This window comes from Rhinichthys klamathensis, unplaced genomic scaffold (genome assembly GCF_029890125.1).
Source record: "Rhinichthys klamathensis goyatoka isolate OS25496 unplaced genomic scaffold, OSU_Roscu_1.1 h1tg000527l_1, whole genome shotgun sequence".
NCBI classification, from domain to species: Eukaryota; Metazoa; Chordata; class Actinopteri; order Cypriniformes; family Leuciscidae; genus Rhinichthys; species Rhinichthys klamathensis.
In genome coordinates, this window is record NW_026607004.1 from 779,893 (window position 1) to 801,742 (window position 21,850).

Genomic DNA, 21,850 nt, shown 5'->3' on the forward strand with positions numbered 1-21,850 from the left:
CAACAACTTTCTATGGTGGAGTACGCACACAACACGTTGCCAGTGTCGTCCACGGGTCTTTCTCCGTTTGAATGTAGTGTAGGATACCAGCCACCAATTTTTCCCAGTCTGGAATCCGAGGTCGCGGTTCCCTCCGCTTACGCCTTTATCCAGAGGTGTCAGCGCACATGGACCAGAGCCCGTGAGACTCTGCTCCAGGTGCGTGCTCGCACCAAGGCTAAAGCCGATCGCCACCGGTCTAAGCCTCCCGTATACGTCGTGGGTCAAAAAGTGTGGCTTTCTACCAAGAACATTCCGCTCCGCTCCGTCTCTAACAAACTTGCTCCTAAATTTATTGGCCCGTTTACTGTCGCCAAAATGATTAGTCCGGTGACAGTCCGCCTCAACCTGCCTCCAGCGTACAGGAGGATTCACCCCGCCTTCCATGTATCTAAAATTAAACCCATGTTTCGTTCTACCATTAATCCGCCTGCCCCGGTTCCTCCCCCGCCGCGACTCGTAAATGGGGAACCAACTTATTCGGTTAATCGTATACTGGATTCTAGACGGAGGGGACGCGGATTCCAGTATTTGGTGGACTGGGAAGGTTACGGTCCGGAGGAGAGAAGTTGGGTTCCGGCTAGGGACATCTTGGATCACTCCCTTATCGATGATTACAATCGGCAGGTAAGGGGGTCTGAGAACGCCAGGCGGCGTTCTTAGGAGGGGGGGTACTGTCACGGTTCATGGATTCAGTGACTCGCCCTCGCTATGTGTGTGTGTGTAGTACGAATGGGCGCGGCTCGTCAGCATTGCTCGTTATCCTCGCTGATGAGCTGATTTAGCGCCAGCTGTGTTGAATGAGAATGTCCTATATATTGTGTGTCATATCGTCCTGTCTTTGTCAGATGGTTGTTGAGGTTCTCGGAGTTCACCTGTGTTTCTCCTCGATCTAGTGTTTGTTCCTGTGCTTTGGATATTATTCGGTTTGGAGTTCTTCTGCCTTTTGACTGTCCCTGACCAACGGTGGATACCGTCCTGTTCTGAGTTTTCGCGGCCTGACTACCGTCTGTACCTGTTCCGGTTATCTTCTGGTCCTGATCTGTCTGCCCACGGAGACCTGCGCTATCGAGTCTGGTTTTCATCATCCTGCCGGCATATTCGTCCGAGACTACTGCTCTCTCTCTCTGTGTTTAAATAAACACCTGTTCACTTGCAATTGAATCTACGTCTGTTCTTTATCACCGTGACAACATTTTCTTATGAAAATTCTTATGTTGGTCAAACTTTCAAAAAGTGAATCTGTGATTCTGTATGACAGTATCCACACAGCGCGGTGACTGACAGCAGCACTCGCCTCAAAGCACTGTGTTCATCCGCGCTGTTTCATGCCGATTTACAACCCACGTAAAGATGATAATTCCGCGAATCACTGCAGTTACAGATTTCGAACAGAGAGATGGCGACAAAGAGGAAAAGATACGGACTGCAGCTTTAACAAACAATTGCAAAAAACTTGTAATACATTTTTTGTTTGTCTTGATGTAAGTAATCAACTCAGCGATTTTCATGATGATATCTAAAGGTTAAAAATTTTACCCTTTTCACGTGAGGAAAAAAGAATGAATAGGCGTATGAATGGGATATATTTGCGTCTTTTTCTAAACTTTCCCCTAATGGGATTCTTCGGGGCTTTTTTTTTCCTTACTCAGGACATATTGAGGATACAAAATCAGTTGAGTTTGCTTCTGTTGCAATTTGTTCAAGGTTGACCCCCATTTTGGCTTAAAATGACTGGACTATAATGTGCATGTTGCATTATGTATGTTTGCGTCAAACAAACTAATGCAGTTAAAGTAACACCAGGTTACTTTTGCTCTCGGGGTGGGGTCCCCCTACAGTTGGGAAACAGTATTGTCCTCTAGACCTCTACTACTGTCGTAAACTCTGTCATCCTACATGCACGTGCAATTGTTGACAGCCATGATAGCCCTGAACACTGTAGGAGGAGGTCACATGCAGGTGTTCTGCTTGCGTCTTGTCTGAAATGTCTTCATCCCAGGTACAGTGGCATATATTTCAGCATGTCATATGAATATAATTTCATGGGTTTTATTTTTTTCTAACGACAAATGATCGCGATGATCACGTTTACAAGCCAGCGTCATTATAGTAGCCTAGTCTATTGGTTACCGTTTTACTGGATCTATATGATACTTCAATGCAATGTTTGAGTGGTTGACAATAACCATATATCGTCAATATTATAATATCAAGCTACCATAAATGAATCTGCAAATTTTACAAATCGATTTGCATTATAGCTTGAGGCAAGACAAATAAACAAATATCACAGACATGTTAGGTATCCTAAAATATGATTTTGTACATCTTATATATTTACTTGCAAGAATGTAGCGGTAGCCCCTACCAAACTTGTACACGCCGTTTAGACATAGGCTTTCATTTGATTTTTTTTTGTTTTTTTGCCAAGTCCGCATCGGTCGGGCACCCCTCCTCCTCCTTCAGCTCACGCCAGCGAGAAAATGCTGGCCCAATGTTGATCCTCGTTCTGCCTTTAACGCGATCACTTTCTCTTTTTCTCTTTTTGCTTTGCTCCGATAAAACCTTTGCTTTCTTGTTTTTCTGTGCTGCTTCGGCCATGACTATAACATTTGGCTCGCAAGTCCGATTTTAAGGAAGTGGGGGTGGTGGTGGAAGTGACGTATATGCCGTAAACCAGTCGAATTTTGTAGTTCTCTTTGTTCGCCGGTTACTACCCGAAACCCGAAGTTTAAAAGTACGATTAAAAACGCTACAGACCCCGTCAGGCTATGGCAGACGTGTCATTCAACCTATTGTAAGTCGATGTACCATCACAAGAGACTTGGAATATATATTATGAAGGTTGAAAAGTTACCTGGTGTTACTTTAATACCAAAGTGACTACAGTAACTACTTTTCTGTGCATCTCAGTGGCCAATTTAACCTTTTCTCCAGGATGCTGTGAAGCCTTGGTTATCTTTGAATGACTTTTGATTTGATTTGTTAAGAAAACATCAGCTTTTAATTTATCTGCCTGTTACCTTTTATTTTGTTGCATTGTAACAAGCTTTTGCTTTCTGCTAATGTGCATGTTGCATTATGTATGTTTGCGTCAAACAAACTAATGCAGTTAATACCAAAGTGACTAACTACTTGCATATTGTGCATCCTTCAAAACAATGGCAAGCATCCCAAGATAACAGAGGCTTTATGCAATCCACTGAAACAAGCAAAAAACAGCAGCTATATAACATTTTGGTGGGGCTCAACAAAATGACGTGAAAACAATGTTTCCAACGTGAGATTTGCTTGCACACATCTATTTAACAAAACATTAAAGAGGACTTATTATGCTTTTTTCCACGTTCATCTTTCTTTAGTGTGTGATGTTGCTGTTTGAGCATGAAAAAGCTCTGCAAAGTTACAAAGTCCCTCCAGCGGGAGTTATTCTCTATATCAGTGTTTCTGAACTCCCTGAAACGCCTCCATTGTAGTCTTGAGTTTCTTCTGGGAACGAACACGTCACAATATTCCTCATTTAAATAATTCCCGCCCAATGGTTATGCGAAATAAAGGGGCGGGGCCTGGTTGAGTTAGTATGCCCTGTCCCAAATGGCACACTTTAAATGCACTTTCACCGCTTGTCCCATCTACCACTTTAGGTTTCCGAAGGGTGCTCGGAGCGCCCCCTTTGTGGTCGATATACGCCCTCGATGCGCACTTTTGCCGAGCCCGCACTGATGTGAGCTCCGCAGAAGACTTCTTCACCACAGTCAAAGCGGCGTTACGTCATGAATGTGTGGACTCAAAGGAAGACTGCAAGTGTTTATGGTGCCGTTTGTGACAGGGCCGTAGTGTGTTAAAACTCAAGGTTATGGTAAGGGGCAGGACATTTCCCAAACACACTCGAAGTGGTTGACTAATCTTTAATCTCCAAATCTTGAATCCAGCCGACCAATCAGAGCACAGTGTGCTTTTCAGAAGGAGGGGCTTCATAGAGACAGGAACTAAACAGAGCGTTACTGACAGACTGGGAAGAGAGGAGCTGCAACAATGGAGAATATGGGGGAAATAATGTGTAATGTTTAAACATTCATCTTTAAAATCTATTCTAGTAGAGCCCAAGACCAATTTGACATTAAAGACTTGGCTGTTTATTTTTGAACTCCTTCCACCTAGTAGGCAGATGAATATAAAACAGCACTCCAGCTTGAGGCCGTCTCAAGCCACACGTATCCAGACGTGTGTGTGTGCGTGTGTGTGTGTGTGTGATGCTCTGTGTTTCTCTTACATCCTCTATAATGTGATTCCTCTAAAATATGATTTGTCCTCTAAAATATTCAATGCATCCGTCACGCTGTATTCAGAATCAGCCAGAGGAAAACAAACAGCTTTTAGCCCATATACACACTTGCATAACAAAAGAGGTAAATGGAGCACACACACACACACAGGATGTCAACATGAATTGTTTACTGAAGCCATAATGTGCAGGACACAGATGAAAATAAAGGCGCAGTAATAACAATGGTGCACCTGTCTGATCACACACACACACACACACACACAGACGCACACATCTGAACAGCTTTGGGCTTTTTATACACATACAGAGGAACTGTATTACTGCTCCTGTACAGAAGAGAGGAGAGAAGAGAAGAGAAGAGAAGAGAAGAGAAGAGAAGAGAAGAGAAGAGAAGAGAAGAGAAGAGAAGAGAAGAGAAGAGAAGAGAAGAACAGTTGGGATGAGACTCGATGCAATGCCTGATTCTAGTTCGTTCAGCCTCATCTTGCTGAACTCTGTGTGTGTCTGTGTGTGTCTGTGTACAGTCTGATTCTTGTGTCTTGTGAATGGTAGTCGGCCTCCCACAGCAGCAGAGTGGATTTCTGAATGAACGAGTCTCCCGGCTCCTGTCCTGACACACTGCCAAACACACACTCACTTCAGAAAATGAGCTGCCAGACACACGTCAATTCCCATCAAAACACCAACTCCATTCCTGTCTTCCTCTCCGTCTCTCTCCCTGTCTCACACACCCATCCCTCTCCCCTCCTCTGCGGCTCCGCTGGTGACTCATCGTTCGCCAGACGCTTTACAGATGAAGTGAAATCAACATGACCAGAAGCCCACAGCCACCCGGTTCTGACACACACCAGTAACAGACGTCTGTGTGCACGTGAGAAAGACAGAAAGAGATGCATTCTGCTTACCGTACAGCTCATTTTCAAAATGCTTAAAAGGATTAAATGGCTTTTTTGGCACAAAAGCAGCTACTGTGTTCCCCATGATCAAATAAAAGATGAGCTAACGAGATCTCCCAAGAGCATTTTAGAAAGCAAAGTACCATCGCTCTTCAATGATCGACTGTTATCATAATATCACAATCAAACTGGAGAGCTTCAACTTCACATGATAAGAGGAGTCATAATGAGTGGGTTCTCTTCTTCACCGGGGGCCCTTTGGCACTGAAACCTCTAATCAGAGAAGTTGATAGGCGCTCTTTACAAACCATTACCATTGTAACCACAGTTTGCACCAAAATATACTCATGCAACCCTGAACAAAATTTCAACCCAGTAAATTTTAGTACAAGTTAATTGCTGATTTTGAAGTTAAATCAAAGTAAAGCCAAAGTTACAACAGTTTATAAGTTCATTGCACTTAGCATGTTAAATTTGATTAAATGTGTGTGTGTGTCCCCACATGTTTTGGTCCCCCCATGAGGAAAACAGCTTATAAATCATAGTAATTAATGTTTTTTGAAAATGTAAAAATGCAACAAAAAATCATTATGTCAATGAGAAGTCCCCATAAAACACGAAAACACATTTGTGTGTGTGTGTCCGTCCGGTTTTGCGTATGTTGTTTCAGTGACGCACGAATCAGATGGCGTCTCTTATAACGGGCGGAGCTGTCCGCGGTGCTGACGAGAGAGATATTCCGTGCTCGTGCACAGCCATAAACACACCGAGAGCGCGAGAGAGATGCGCAACGCACTCACGACTCGCCGTTAAAACAGACCGAAAGCAAAGGTAAGAGGGCTTTTGCCTCTGAACACTCATTTGTGCGTTGTTTTGAACGGAATGCATCACTGTTATGTCTGGTTTGTCTCTTTAGAAACGTGTGTAGACTTTATTCTTTATATCAACAACCTGCTGCACGCAAACCCGTGAGACGCGTAATTTAAGACGCGTTCGAACAAGACGCGTTCATAAACAGCTCGAAAGTTTAACAAATGTGTGCAAAAGTGTCTTTTATGAAAACCTACTTATTTTATCCCGCGATTATTTTTATTTAAAAGCTTACTAATGTTCGTTTTAATTGGTCAAATACATTAATTAAGAACGTTAATTTATACGTTCATTCCTAATATATGCATTAGGAAAAATATCCATGCTAAAGTTCTACATGCATTATTTCACACTCAAAAGCAAGTATAACATCTAACAGATTGAAGCATGTAGGGGGCCGTGCTCCGTTCTCTCTCATCCTCCTCTCCGTTTGACGGCACTTTGCGGTTCAACAGCAGTGCGGATCCGCGCACGGTCTCCCGTAGCAACGGGGTATGACTCATTTAGTCGTGGCAGCAATTTAGAAACTAATGAGATTTTCAGCGCAAGCTGCACGCGCGCTCTCTCGAGTGCTCCGCAAACACTCATCAACAGGCTTTCAACAGATACACGAGAGAGAGAGAGAGAGAGAGAGAGAGAGAGAGAGAGAGAGAGAGAGAGAGAGAGAGAGAGAGAGAGAGAGAGAGAGAGAGAGAGAGAGAGAGAGAGAGAGAGAGAGAGAGAGAGAGAGAGAGATTCAAACAGAGCGAGACCGAGTGGAGACCGTGATGGTCAATTTAACAATGTAAACAAGACTGCAATAACTCATCAATGGTAGATCTTTGTAACGAGATAAAGGAATAGCTCATCCGAATTACATTCTGTCATCATTTACTCACCCTCATATCTTTCCAAACCTGTATAACTTACTTTCTTTTCTCTGTGAAACACAAATTAACTGATTTTGTCTGTACACTGAAAGTGAAAAACATTGACTTTCATTGTATTGACACCGAGACAGGTTTGGAATGACATGAATGGGGATGAAGACTGAACAATTTATGTGTATGAAATTGTTAGTGCATATGTGTTTGTGCATGTGCTGATACTCTCTCAGAACAAAACAAAAAAAGTAGTATCTGGTGTGGTATCTTTTCTAAACATACACCCTTTGTACCTTATTTACCACTAAAGAGTGCATACCTTAAAGGTACATATTAGTACCTAAATTGTCCGTTTTAGTGCCTTTTGAAAAGGGTTCTGCCCTAAGGAAAGCATTTATCTTTTTTTCATGGAATAACTGTCTGACTCACCATCTCTCATCTTTCCCTCCCTCCCGCTCTCAGGTAAAACATGTCGTCATCATCTAGATGCTGTTCAACAGGGGTGTTCGTCCTCCCCTCGCTCCTCCTTCTGCCTCTTTTCCTCTCTCTCGTTTTTGGAGTTCAAGGAGCCACACTAAGAGAGCATCGCCTCAGTGGAAGTGAACCCGTCACTTATGGACCTGCGTCCCAGATCCGCCCTCCTCCGAGTGCTGAGATGCTCAGAGCTCTCCGATACATCCAAAGCCTCAGCCAGAGATCCCCCCCACCTGATCCCTTTACCGACGATCGTCAACCAGAAGAAGAAGAGGATGACATGGAGAGCATCCGATCCATGCTACAACTGGCAGCGCCAGGCCGGATGGATAGAGGCATGGAGGAGAGAGAGGAAGAAAGAGACAACACTCAAGAGTTGCTTCAAGCTGTGCTTAAGACACTACAACAAACTGAGGAACACAAGATGCCCAAGAAGGTCATTGCAACTCAACCTCAATACACCATCCACCCCTTTCCAAGGCCAAAACAACAACTAGAGGTCGAAACGCCAGCTGAGAACTATGGGAGGACCTCATGGTCCAATCAAGAAAGCCGGAGACGACACAGGCAGTATCCAATTATGCTTGAGGATCCGGAGGATCAGGAACAGCCGCTCAAACGGACCAATGAGAATGCGGAAGAACAGTACACACCCCAGAAACTGGCGACCCTTCAGTCTGTGTTTGAGGAACTGAGTGGGATCTCCACATCTAAGGTCAACAGCAAACGAGATGATGGTGAAGATGATGAGGAGGATGATGATGATGATGATAATGACTTGTACAGGCAGAGGAAGATGGCCTTGGAGGACATCATGGGAACAGACGAATGGGAACCTCTGGAGGAGCAAATAGAGACTGAAGAAGAAGAAAGAGAGAGGCATGGTTTTAATCGTGACCTTGAGGATGATGACCAGGAGGAAGACGAAGATGATGTCAAAAGATCAAACCAATCCAGCTGGAAAAGGACAGGAAAAGAGGAGGACCCTGAGGACATCGCAAAGCTTCTGGACTACTATCTTCTCCAAGTCCTTGAAAAGAAAGAGCAGGAGCAGCAGAAAAGACAAGAGGCCAGCAGGAGCGAGCAAGAAAGCAACCGAGAGATGGAGAAAAAAGATGTGGATGAAGACGAAGATGAGGAGGAGGAGGAGGAGAGGGAAATTAAGCCGATGCACAACACAATCCCCGAGTCTTTGTCCCAGATAATCAAACTCTCACAGCAGCTTCGGATCCCACCAAAGGAAGTCCTTGACCTTCTTCAAAACGAAAGGCAGAAGGATTTATTGGGACAGTCACGTACACCCTACGCAACCACTCACAACACACACAAGACTTTCTCCACAGCACCTCATCGAGTTTCGCCGCTCGAGACATCGGAGAGGAACAGCGTCGCCCAGGACATCCTGAGCATCCTTGAGTTGGTTAATGCAGCACAGCAAAACAACAAACGACCAACGCAACCCAACGCGCCACGTTATTACGAGAGGGAAACCAGCAAGGATGATTACGACAACACCGCTGGCGAGGAAGACGAATTGGCCAGTTACCTGGCATCTGAAATGCTCGCACAGGGACAGAGACGTGCACGGCCAACGCCATTGCGCAACGTGGATCAACCCCGGTATGGAAATCTGGAGCGCGCCGTCCAGGACTACTTTGATAAAAGCGCGCCAGAAAAAAGAACGGCGGAGCACGAGAACGCAGACATCGGATTAGATAACAACACAATGATGAAAATCATGAGGTTACTGGAACCGGAGAGCGACAACACCGACGAAACAGACTCTGAGGAAAAAACAGTCCCTGAAATGTAGATAACCATTATATTCATTGTTTAAATTGGCATATAATAAAGTATTTTGAAACAAATATATTCCCTAACTGCGTTTAGTCAATGTAGTGCTCCAGCTTTTCTCATTTGTCTTCTGTATAGCGCAAAATAAAGAGTATTTTAGTAAACCTGATTAACTTCTTTCTTAGTTAGTGACAAGAACATTGTTAAATGTCACCGGCTTTACCTCTTCAACATATGAACACACTCAGATTTTCTCCCTCTTAAAGACGCCAGCTATGTTTTTTTTCAGTCAGTATCTTGTGCGTGTGATGAGGTCATGTGTGATGTGGCAGAGGTAAATAAAGCATTTGTTCACACTATGGTCCTCTGTTTGTGTAATGTGTCTCTCACTGCCGAGCAACCTTGGCAACCTTTGCATGACATGAAATCATCGTTAATATTGTTTTAAATCAAAACTCATTTAGAGGTTATTTCAGCATACATGCAACCATTTTATAGAAATGAATTAACTATTTAATTCAGTTGGACAAATATTGAACACACATGATGAGCGAGGGATGCAGCGATTACCGGATTTCACAATTAAAGGTTCTCTAAGCGATCCTGGGTGACGTCACTTCTTGTTGACGTTCGAACTATTGTCAAACAAAACGGAGGCTAGCTAGACCCTCCCTCCTCCTCATCCGCACACTAACCCCCCAAACCACACCCCCAAACCATTCTTGTCGGTCATTGGCTGGAACAGTTTGTTATGTTTTGGGGAGCGGGTCGCTGCAGTTTGTTTTTGGTGCTGTTTGTGAAGCATGGGCTGTCTACAGAGATCGCGTTTCTTTACAGTGTGTTCAGGGGACAGGCAGCCAGCGGATAGTGAGGAGATGTTTGCTGTATGTGACAAAAAATGTTTTGGCCTAAAAAACACATGACATCGCTTAGAGCACCTTTAACCGCGCTTTAAAACGTCACGGTTAATTAATCGTAAAGACTATGCTACACCGAGTGTTCTGCACGGAACGGAACCATACCTGTCAAGTATCCCGTTTTGGCCGGGAAAGTCCCGTATTTAACCCTTCTTTCCCGCCGTCCTCCCGTATTAGGATTTTCCCGTAAATCTCCCGTATTTTAACCTTTAACAAAAAAACAAACAAAAACAGAGACGGATGATGGACGCTATGACAGAGCAAGGTACTCCTGCCAAAAAACCAAAACCCTCATGTACTAAATACCGCGATCAATGGGATAGCGAATTTACTTTTCTGAAGAGGAGCAGGGTGGGGGACAGTCACGCGTTTTGTAAGTTAACTGCGACTTTAGCATCTCACACGGGGAAGGAATGATGTATGTCAGCACGAGAAAGGGTGTTTTAGCATGGTACGAAAGATTGTTACAGAGAATAGGATGACGTTCCAGAACTGTTTGCTCTACTCTCATGTAAAATTAACCACTCTGGCCCAGCCCACAAATACACTCCTTCCAAAACAGTTAAAGTCTGCAACAAATTTGTTCAATAACTCACTAAAAGAGTAAAGAAAGGTTATGTGAAATGAAAAGAAAAACTGCAAATGAAAAGAAAAACTGTGAAAGAAAAGCAATATGAAATGAAAATAATGTGTGGAATGAAAATAAAATGTAAATGTAAAGACAAGCAATGTTAAATGAACAGAAAATATGCAAATAAGCCTTTAAATAAATGCTCTGAATACCCTATAATGTTACCATACATAGGCCTATTAAGACAGGTGTTATAGCCTAAATGAAACACACACACACACATATATTTATATGTGTGTGTGTGTGTGTTTTTTCATTTAGGCTATAACACCTGTCTTAAAATGTAAGGGATACTGGAGCTTGGTTGGGGTGGTGGGACTGCTCGCAGTGGGCGCCGGAAAATTTCCCTTATTTTCAAATCCAAAACTTGACAGGTATGAACGGAACTTTTGCACCTAACACAAAACGAAAACAAAGTTACACCAGCGGTGCGCCAGCTTAAAGTGCCGTGCTCGTCAACCACTGAGGGACTAAGCAGCAACGCTCTATTTCCACCGAAAAAACGCCTTGGGGCCTGTTCACAGATCGCGTCTTTTGCGCGCTCAAGTTCATTTCAAATGTAGGCGCACGGTATGCGCGCTCATAATGGAAGCGACGCGCTCGTTTTTTCCAAGCGCGTCCGCGCTGCATCGAGATAAAAACATCTCAACTTTTCAGAATGCCGCAAGCGCACCGTGGGTCAAGTGACAAGAACTAACAGAGCAACGACAGACGGCTCCGGAGCGCAACCGCCCTAGCGCTTTGGACAAAGGAGGACGCAGCGTGCAACTTTCAGCTTCCAGTGCAACGTAAAAAAACAACAACAACAAAACAGCGGAATGTTTTGGTTACGCAAGTCTGTGGAAAACAGAATATGACGTGCTCTCAAGAGTTTCAGTCAGTGAACATTTAACTTAATATCCTATTGCTTTCTCCTGTCTGTGTTGAGTAAATGTTAGGCTTTGTAGTTTTAATATGCCCGGTGCAAAACACTAACATAAGATCAGGGCCGTGTAGACGACTACCAACTGCATTTCAGTTATTAATAACACTGCATGAGAGATGTTCTCAGTTTCTTTCTATAATTTGTACTCAAACTTCAAACAAACAAACCAAAATAATGAGATTATAATAGATGATTTCCTAAAGGCACATGCAAAATTTGGATTAATAATTAAAAAAGAGTATTAAAATAAGTACAATAATATTGGTGGTAGGGTGTAACGGTACACAAAAATCACGGTTCGGTACGTACCTCGGTTTTAAAGTCACGGTTCGGTACGTTTTCGATACAGCAAAAAGAAAGAAATGCCAGAGAAATTTCTTATTTGTTAAAAGAAAAAATATTTTTAAATAGGCCTAACTGAGTTTTCCTACATCTTGAAACTTTCAGGTTTATAAATGGGGGTCATCTTTGAAGGATGAACAAATCATGTTTTGGTCATCACATTAAAAATAACATTTAAATATATATTTATTTATTTATATATTATTTGAGTTTTGAAGAGCTGGAAAAAGATGTGTGAAGTACTTGAAAGCAGTTCACTATTCCAGCCAAACTGGTTACAGTTGGTTACTATATTAAATCCATGGTGAATGTTGCTGGTCTGTGGACGTAAAGTATTACTAGTTCATTCATGGCACAATGTTTCTCCTGGTTTCCACGTCAGCGCTGTTTGATCTAATAGAGATCTACGGTTATTAACGGAGAAATGTGAATGCTTCTCACTAGATCTCGCAGCGATGTTCAGTGGCGAATTCAAATGTTTTCTTTACTGGATCTCTTAGCGCTGTGTTGTAACAGTGTGACTTGATCGAGATCGGCTCGCGCTGCACAGATGTTGCTGGTCAAACGATCCGTGAAGCACAATATAATGAGTAGCGCAGTTTCGTTCCGCTTTCATTACGTTTGCCATTTGATGTTGCGCAACGTTGTGGTGATCGCGCCAGCGCGAATTTTGTCGGCAAGAAAAATGGTCCAAGGAATCGTTCGGTTTGTATGCGTACCGAACCGGAAGCCTCGAACCGAAACGGTTCAATACGAATACATGTACCGTTACACCCCTAATTGGTGGATAACATTTGGACTATATTTGTTTTCTTTTAAAAGAAATACATAGGCCTAATATTTAGCTTGCATTTAATTCAATAGAGAGCCCTAGCTGCAGCCCTGCAGCCTTTGACTTAATTTGTTATTTTTAAAAGAAAAATGCTGGATGTTTACAAAGCACTTCTCTTTAATTCCAAAGGAAGAGATTGATTATTATTTGTCATTTTATAATTGTGTACTGTGTTGTGGCAGCAATAAATAACACATTACAATCTAGTGTTGAGTGTTCATGTGATATTATACATTAGTAGTGTTGTGAAATTAATTGATGCATAATAATCGTGATAATCGTTAAATCGTGATTATTTCTCAGACAATAATCGTACTTACAAAATCTGTAATCGTTGCATCCCTAAGCGCCACCACAATGTCGTTAATACGAGTGGGAAGATCAGGATTTTCACAATGAGAAGCATCGCAAAATGCAAAATTCACTTTTACATGGCGTTTGAACATAAATGTGTGTTGGCAGTGCGTACACAACCACCCTATAATGATAAAAAATTCACCCAGTGCTTTTTTTTAAATCCCCATAAATCATAAGCATTGTCTCAGAACAAGCCGTTCTCAGATTCAGGGCAATGTGACGTCCTTTTGCATATTAAAGCCCCGCCCACGACTGTTAACTGACACTGCAGTTTTAGCATAGCCCCGCCCTGAGTGAGCTAAACACCGTCCAACATTGTTTCGACGCTGGGGCAGATGTAGACAAGGGGGTAATCCATCGACCGGAAGTTGAAGCCGGACGGGTGCCGCCATGTTGTAGCAGAACTTCACTTGCGTTAGCATTTCCATTGACTCCCATTCATTTTTGCGTCACTTTGACAGCGAATAACTTTACATCTGAGGCGTTTAAAGACTCCATTTGTCCATTATTTATTTCTAAAGAAACACGACAATGTATAAAGGGCTCCATTACCTTCTATGTTACACTATGGCCCCGTAGAAACAGATTTAGTAAAAATAGGCTAACGATTGCGTCATAACCACTCGACTCTCTGTCGCGCTGTACAGAAGTTACCGTACAGACAGGAGGAGAAGCTCGCAGGCAATCGGGGGGACGTCCCGTCAAGGGAGAAGCCCATTGATAATGAGTCCATAAAAGCAACGGAATTCTTACTCCTGCTCACTCACGCCAAAGAACTCTTTGCTCAAGTTCCCCGTCTCTGCAAGATTAACGTTGGCCGTTTTCACGCACAGCTACTAGAAGATTAACGTCTGTCAGACAGGTTGCTCACCATCAAGCTTAGTTTGAGTCGGTCTGAGTCTGCGCGTCAGGAACGGAAGTTCTCAAAAATCGCTAAAAGTGGGCTTCAACTGTCTCAACTGAGTTCCAATGAGATCGCTCTGTCCATTTCTTTTACTGTCTATGGATGTAGACAAGAATGTCTTCTAAAGGGTCTTGGGGTGTTTTGTTGTTGGATGTAAGAACAGTCTTCATTTACTCTAGTTGTTAGTTGAGGATGGATCTGTACCAACTGCATGCAATATAACTATATAATATGTAGGCTAACGACAAAGTTGACAGTTGCTTCATAAATTCATTAAAAACATAAAAAGCAAAACACACCTGATGCACATTCTTTGTTGTCCATTTACTAGAAGAATAGATTTACAAACCTTGCTGTATTTTGTGTAGTCAATTAAGAGAAGGTACACCGCCATCTTAATCCGACGAGTAAACACGACTTCCCACCTCGTAAATACGAACATCTCAGGAGGACTGAAGCACCAAGAGTCGCAGCAGGAGTCAGATTTCATTTATCACGTGACTAGAGTATGGAGAGATGATTGACAGGGCGAGCGTCATTGCCAAATAGCCTTATCTTGTAAAATGTGCGGCCTGAACCGTGATCGCGAATTCGAGCGAGAATTCAAAAGTGATTTCAATACGATATTATATCGCTATTGTGGCAGTAGGTTTCTATAGCCTACCATGTGCAAATTTCCTCACCGTTAGTTACCCCTAATGTATTTATTTAACTACAATTTAGCCTACATTAATAAAAAAAACACACACATTTTTATTAAAAAAGCATTTTAATATTTATTATCAAAGCTTGGGCAGTCCATGCAAAACTTATTTTTTTAGATTAAGCATAATAAAAAAAAATCTTTCAGTTCAAAACAAGAAAATCTAAGATCTGTCTGAAGGTTATTGACTGATTGTCAGCCCGCAGAGAAAAATAAAAAATCTAATTTACCTCAAACTAAGAAGAAACCTGAGGGTTCATTTCACAGTGTAGTCAAGTGGTTAAAAGATATGGGGTCGGTTCAGATTTTCTAATGTTTTTAAAGACTCTTATGCTCACCAAGGCTGCATTTATTTTGTCAAAAATTCAGTAAAACCGTAATATTATTACAACATATGTTATACAACATAAAAACAGTTTTCTGTTTGAAAATATTTTAAAATGTAATTTATTCCTGTGAACCAAAGCTGTATATTCAGCATAATTACTCCAGTCTTCAGTGTCACATGATCCTTCAGAAATCACTCTAATATGATTTATGACACATTTTCAGGATTCTTTGATGTATAGAAAGTTCAATAGACAGGCATTTATTTAAAACAGAAATCTTTAGTAACATTATAAATGTAATCTTAGATCAATTTAATGCATCCTTGCTGAATAAAAGTATTAATTACTTTTAAAAAATCTTACTGACCCCAAACTTTTGAGCGCTAATGTACATGAGTGCCTCTCTCCCTTTCTGATTGTCTACAGCCAAAAACAGTGTGCCGAATTTCATAATAAATCCTATCATTTAATAATAGTATTGTCACTATCTCAAAAGTCTGAGTAAGGCAAAGTGTTGCTGTTTCAGTGTCGGAATGGCAACATAATTAAACACATTCAGCATATGAAGTTCTTGTTATTGTGTCTGAAGACTGAGGTGATGGCTGTGATTATCTGAAGATCCTTCAGTATGTGGGTTTGTTTAAATACTCCTCCATCGTCTGTCAAAAATAAACACAACACACGATGTCTCTTAATTATCACTTGTAAGAATTCATGAATTCATTCATGCTGTTATTATGATACTCATCTGTAATAACTTATTTGGTCAAGCAGACAAGATCAGGTTTTGTAACAACATCTGTGAAAATGTGATGAATCTCATCAAAAAGTGTGTGTGTGTGAGAGCGTGTGTCTGGTGTGTGCGTGTGTCTGTGAATGAGTTTTTGTGGGTGTGTGTGTATGAGCATGTGTCTGTGTGTGTGCGGCGCGCGTGTGTGTGTGGCGTGCGTGTGTGTGTGTGTGTGTGCGTGCACGTCTGTGTGTCTATTTGTGTCTGCGTGTGTGTGAATGAGTTTTTGTGTGTGTGCGAGTGTGTGTGTGTGTGTGTGTGTGCGAGAGTGTGTGTAAGTTTGTGTGTGTGTGTGAGTTTGTGTTTATGTCTGCGTGTGAGTGTGTGTGTTTGTGCATGTCTGTGTGTTTTTGTATGTCTGTGTGTGTGTGTGTGTGCGTGCATGTCTGTGTCTGTGTGTGTGTGTGTGTGTGTGTCTGGTGTTTGCGTGTGTGTGTGTGTCTGGTGTTTGCGTGTGTGTGTGTGTGTGTGTGTGTGTGTCTGTCTGTGTGTGTGTGTGTTTCACCTCCTGAAGAGAATCTGCCTCCTCCATTGATTTGGCCACAGACGCTTTAGATGTTTCCTGCACCTCTCCACCAATGACAAACTCATCCAGGATAAAGTAAGCCTTTTCAAAGTTAAAAATGAGGTCTAATTCACACACCTGCAACACACAAACATATATATAAAAAAATATATATATATTCACCAAAACCCTAATTTCAAGATTCAGAAAACAGGCGCTAGTGTACATGACCCAAACCTTACATTGCCAAAGTACTGATCCAGCAGCTCGACGTATCTGTGCAGAAGCTCCAGTGTGAGCAGCTCGTTGTCCTCTTCTTCCAAACCACAGCAGAAATACAGGCTCGCATACCTGCGGGTCAGAGGTCACGAGAAGCTCACACAACACAAGCTGACTGCAAGGTCATTGGGTTTCACAGAGGTGACTGCAATGTTTTTACATACAACAACACACAATCATAGGCTGGTTCGTCAGTACTTTCCTAAAAATACACATTTTCCACTTTTATTCTCAAGAACCATATTTGGCTGAATACTTTTATTCTGGAACCATATTTGCCTGAATAGGGTTTTTTGAGTTTTGTTTTCGAAGGAACCTTTTCGAGTAAAGGCTCTTGTATGGCACCATATGAACTTAAAGTCACCATGAAATCAAAATTGACAATTCTGGTTCCTTTATGAAATATTGCAGTAATTATTATAAATTATTTACTGGTGAAACTCGAAAAATTAGAATATCATACAAAAATGTATTTCAGTAATTCAACTTAAAAGGTGAAACTAAAATATTATATAGACTCATTACATGCGAAGTGAGATATTTCAAGCCTTTATTTGTTATAATTTTGATGATTATGGCTTACAGCTTATGAAAACCACAAGAGGCTTTCATAGCTGTAAGCCATAATCATCAAAATTATAACAAATAAAGGCTTGGAATATCTCACTTTGCATGTAATGAGTCTATATAATATTTTAGTTTCACCTTTTAAGTTGAATAACTGAAATAAATGAACTTTTGCACAATATTCTAATTTTTCGAGTTTCACCTGTATGTGTGCGTTATTATTTTTTTTAATTCATGTGCCTCGTAATATTTAACCAAAATGACTTCCCTTCCTTTGCAGCGACTTCTCGTCTCTGATGACGTTTATTGGCGCGAGGGCGGGGCAACCTGTCACTCAAACGAGCTCGACCAATAGCAAACCACAACATCTAATCAATTCCTCAAGGGCAAAATCAAGCCCCGCCCTACCAATTTCCTTGTTTGAGAAGCCGTTTCACTCGGATTTATATAATTTATTGTTCAGTGTCTATACTTTTACTATGCAAAGTTCCCTTTATGTAGTAAAGCAGAACTGAAACGACACTGATGCATCATGTTTACTCATTTACTGGATGTTTCATGTTAGTTTCTTCAGACTGAATAGCAGATACTAAACCTTAATCATGTGCAAAGATCTGAAACTCTATTTGCCTGTAAACGCAGCGCGGCGCTTTAGGGCTTGATGGCTGATCATTAACTGGGCTCAAAGGTTGTGTTCGATTATTCTACGGGAGAGAGAGAGCGACCGAGTTGGAAAGTTACAGAAAGCATTGTAATGACGAAGAAAGAACATGAGATAAGAAGGTGACCTCTGACCTCCTGTAGACGATCTTCAGATCCCTCCACTGCAGGAAGTTGCAGGCCTTCGGGGGTCGAGCCAGCACCATTTGTGTGACGTCCCGTATGATCTTCTTCTTGTCCCGATCGCCGAGAGCCGTGAACCATTTCTGCAGTCGCAGCTTCCCCTGACGGCTGAACAGCAGCAGAAAGCGCATCTACAGCCAACACACACATTCATTTCTCCAGGAAAATGTCTGAAAGCTTCATTAAGCTGCTTTTGAAAATGTGATAGACTACAACGTGACGTATTGACCTGAATACGGCACAAAACACACACACACACACACACACACCTACTGTATAGGTTAAGTACCACATGCTTTGTCATGGTCAGAATGTCAAATAACGCAGGACTATCACAGTTAATGTATTACTAGGAGTAATAATTAGGGTAATCTGTGCTGACACACACACACACACACACACCTTTCCGGCAGCATAGAAAAGCATTGAGCGTAAGACTCCTTGCTGAGACCCCAGTGGGAATCTGTGTTTGACATTTTAAGGCTGTTGCCAAGAGCCTGCATCCCTGTTAACACACACACACACACACACACACACCCACGTGTTGGGTTTCCATGTTTTATGGGGACTCTCCATAGACATAATGATTTTTATACTGTACAAACTATATATTCTCTCCCCTTACACTAACTCTACCCCTAAACCTACCCGTCACACACACACACAAACACACACACTAACCCGACCCCTAAACCTACCCGTCTCTAACACACACACACACACACACACACACACACACACACACACACACACACACACACACACACACTAACCTGACCCCTAAACCTACCCGTCTCACACACACACACACACACACACTAACTCTACCCCTAAACCTACCCGTCACACACACACTAACCCGACCCCTAAACCTACCCATCACACACACACACACACACACACACACACACACACACACACACTAACCCGACCCCTAAACCTACCCATCACACACACACACACACACACACACACACACACACACACACACACACACACACTAACCCGACCCCTAAACCTACCCGTCTCTCACACACACACACACACTAACTTGACCCCTAAACCTACCCGTCTCACACACACACACACTAACTCTACCCCTAAACCTACCCGTCACACACACTAACCCGACCCCTAAACCTACCCGTCACACACACACTAACCCGACCCCTAAACCTACCCATCACACACACTAACCCGACCCCTAAACCTACCCATCACACACACACACACACACACACACACTAACCCGACCCCTAAACCTACCCGTCACACACTTTCTGCATTCTTACATTTTCAAAAAACATAATATAGTAAGATTTATAAGCTGTTTTCCTCATGGGGACCAAAAAAATGTTCCCTACATCTGAGGAGGCATTTTGTAATATTTTTTATCATTAAAATTTATTTTGTGACGGGACAGAAATTTACAAATATATGATGTGAGATATATATATATATATATATATATATATATATGAAATGATTAGTAAAAAGACAATTACAAATAATTATTGTATAATTACAATGTATATTGTAATCTTCCATGGAAAGAATTTGTAATAGAAATTTTTAATAAATAAATTATTATGTATTTATTTATTAAAAATTACTATTACAATTTCTTGCCATGGAAGAATACAATATATACATTGTAATTATACAATAATTATTAGTACCGGTAATTGTTTTTTTACTAATCATTTCATATATATATATATATATATATATATATATATATATATATATATATATATATATATATGACCATTTGAAAAGGCAAAAAGGTTGTTAAAAAGTGTGAAGAACTGAAATGGTGACCAGTTAATTTAATTTATAATTACAATAAATGATAATTAGTGCTGTCAAATCGATTAATTGCGATTAATCACATCTAACATAAAAGTTTGTGTGTGTGTGTTACATCTTTATAAACTAAAAACTTGATACTGATAAATAACAAGCACGTGAAAAAGAAGGTTGAGCAGGACACTAATACACCAGTGCCAAGGTCATGGGTTTGATTCTCAGGAAACTGTACCGCTAAAGTTGATCCCTTCACTGCACTGTACGCTAATGCCACATGCATGCAATGGAATAATAAATAAAACTGCTTTTCAGACTAAAAATACACTATATGAATCATTTCACCTTTAATAACGTCCTGAGAATGAAGTATAGTTTACATACACACACACACACACACACACACTGTGTACATGCACTTCTCTCTGGGTGGTGAGCAATGAGAAACTGCAAACCAAGAAAAGAGGGATAAAGGCAACAAATGCACCTTTGTCTTCTTGGTACAAAAAGGAAATACAAATGTCCCTCTTATCAGCCAAAGAACAGTGTTTGTGTGCAGTAAAACACAACAAAAGCTCCCAGACAAACAGCTCTACAGAAGCGAGATACAAAGCACTATCTGACCGCGGCCTGACACTCTGACTCTTATCTGATAGTTTGATCTGTTTGTGATGCTAATGCAAGAAAATGACAGCAACATTAATAACAAGACAATAAATGATGATCAGCAATTGCACATCGTGACCTCACCATCCTGAGGCTTCAGAAGTCCTGGTCGACCCTGTGTGGTTTGCAGCGCGGGTTCATGTCTCTCTGTTACGGCCGCGTCCCCGCGACTCTCTCACCTCGCCCCGGTGTGTGTTTCTGTGTTTGTGCTCGTGCACAGGTGTGCACCAATCACAGGCGGCGCACGGGCAGAAGGGGGCGGGGCTGAGATCTGCGCGCGTCTGTGTCTGATTCCCACCTGCTGCTTTTACCTGGTCAGGTGTAGCGAGGACATTCTTTACACTTCAGTCAATTCCCCAGAGATGTTTTAAAATGCGATTTGATAATAACGATCTACCTGTGTAACCTCATGTGTTCTTCTAGCCAAACAAAAACAATATAATCTAAACATTATAAACAAAGCAGCAGCAACGCTATGTGTTTTATTGCCTATATTTTAAATTTATCAGAGAACATTCTGTGCTTATTATTTTCATTTAGGTCTATATAGGCTACAGGCTTAATAATAACGTTACGATCTTTGTTTTTCTAACTCACTCTCTCTCACACACACACGCGCGCACACAATGACACACACGTTATTGATATGTTAGATCTCAGTCTGAACAAATTTGCCTCAAGTTGGCTACCACTGCTGTCAATCAAATCTTTCATGAAATATTTGAGAATATTTTAAAATAATACTAATATTTTTTGGGAACTAGTCCGACTCCTAGACCAATAATTATTAAAACAGATTCGGATTAAACGTCAGTATTCGGATGGCTATAACAGGGTCATTTAAAATATGGGCGAGACAGTTTACCTAAAAACATTCAGGCCACAAAGATGCAATATTTTATGGAGATCTGGAAATATGTGCCGTAATAACAGTTATAACGGTGAAAATTAGAGGTCAATGGTAAATTAGCTGAAATGGTTGGAAATGGTCTTGTAATAGGCTATATTTTAGCGCATGCGCAAAGGCCTGAAAGCGCTTTGAACGCCGGTAATTGATTGCAGTATTTTTTTCATATATACAATTATTATTAATAATAGTCTTTAATTTAAATCGAACGACTATTATTAATAATATTGTGATATTGTCATTAAATATACGGTTTTATTTATCTGTAGCTATTCATTCAGGCAGCTACTGGATCTATCAAACTGTCCACATACAGCAGG

At 41.4% G+C, this 21,850-nt stretch overlaps 2 protein-coding genes across 2 annotated transcripts; one reads left to right on the forward strand and one right to left on the reverse strand.

Moving 5' to 3' along the window:
• Window positions 1-7,389: 7,389 nt before the first annotated feature.
• On the forward strand, window positions 7,390-9,586 carry scg2a (secretogranin II a). Its single transcript, XM_056238599.1, has one exon. The coding sequence runs from the start codon at window positions 7,429-7,431 to the stop codon at window positions 9,244-9,246; it is 1,818 nt and encodes a 605-aa protein (XP_056094574.1). The 5' UTR covers window positions 7,390-7,428; the 3' UTR covers window positions 9,247-9,586.
• A 5,825-nt stretch (window positions 9,587-15,411) lies between these two features.
• Window positions 15,412-20,812, reverse strand: ap1s3a (adaptor related protein complex 1 subunit sigma 3a). The gene is made up of 5 exons (XM_056238575.1): window positions 20,708-20,812; window positions 18,104-18,282; window positions 16,705-16,813; window positions 16,463-16,600; window positions 15,412-15,826 (listed from the first exon to the last, which is right to left on the reverse strand). The coding sequence occupies exons 1-5, from the start codon at window positions 20,708-20,710 to the stop codon at window positions 15,791-15,793; spliced, it is 465 nt and encodes a 154-aa protein (XP_056094550.1). The 5' UTR covers window positions 20,711-20,812; the 3' UTR covers window positions 15,412-15,790.
• Window positions 20,813-21,850: the final 1,038 nt, after the last annotated feature.

Excerpts from the sequence above, each read along its gene's own strand:
- scg2a (XM_056238599.1), top strand. The coding sequence starts at position 7,429 with ATGTCGTCATCATCTAGATGCTGTTCAACAGGGGTGTTCGTCCTCCCC.
- ap1s3a (XM_056238575.1), bottom strand. Across the intron at positions 16,814-18,103 it reads CTGAAGATCGTCTACAGGAG|GTATGCGAGCCTGTATTTCT; the intron begins GTCAGAGGTCAC and ends TCTGACCCGCAG. Across the intron at positions 15,827-16,462 it reads AGGCAGATTCTCTTCAGGAG|ACGATGGAGGAGTATTTAAA; the intron begins GTGAAACACACA and ends TATTTTTGACAG.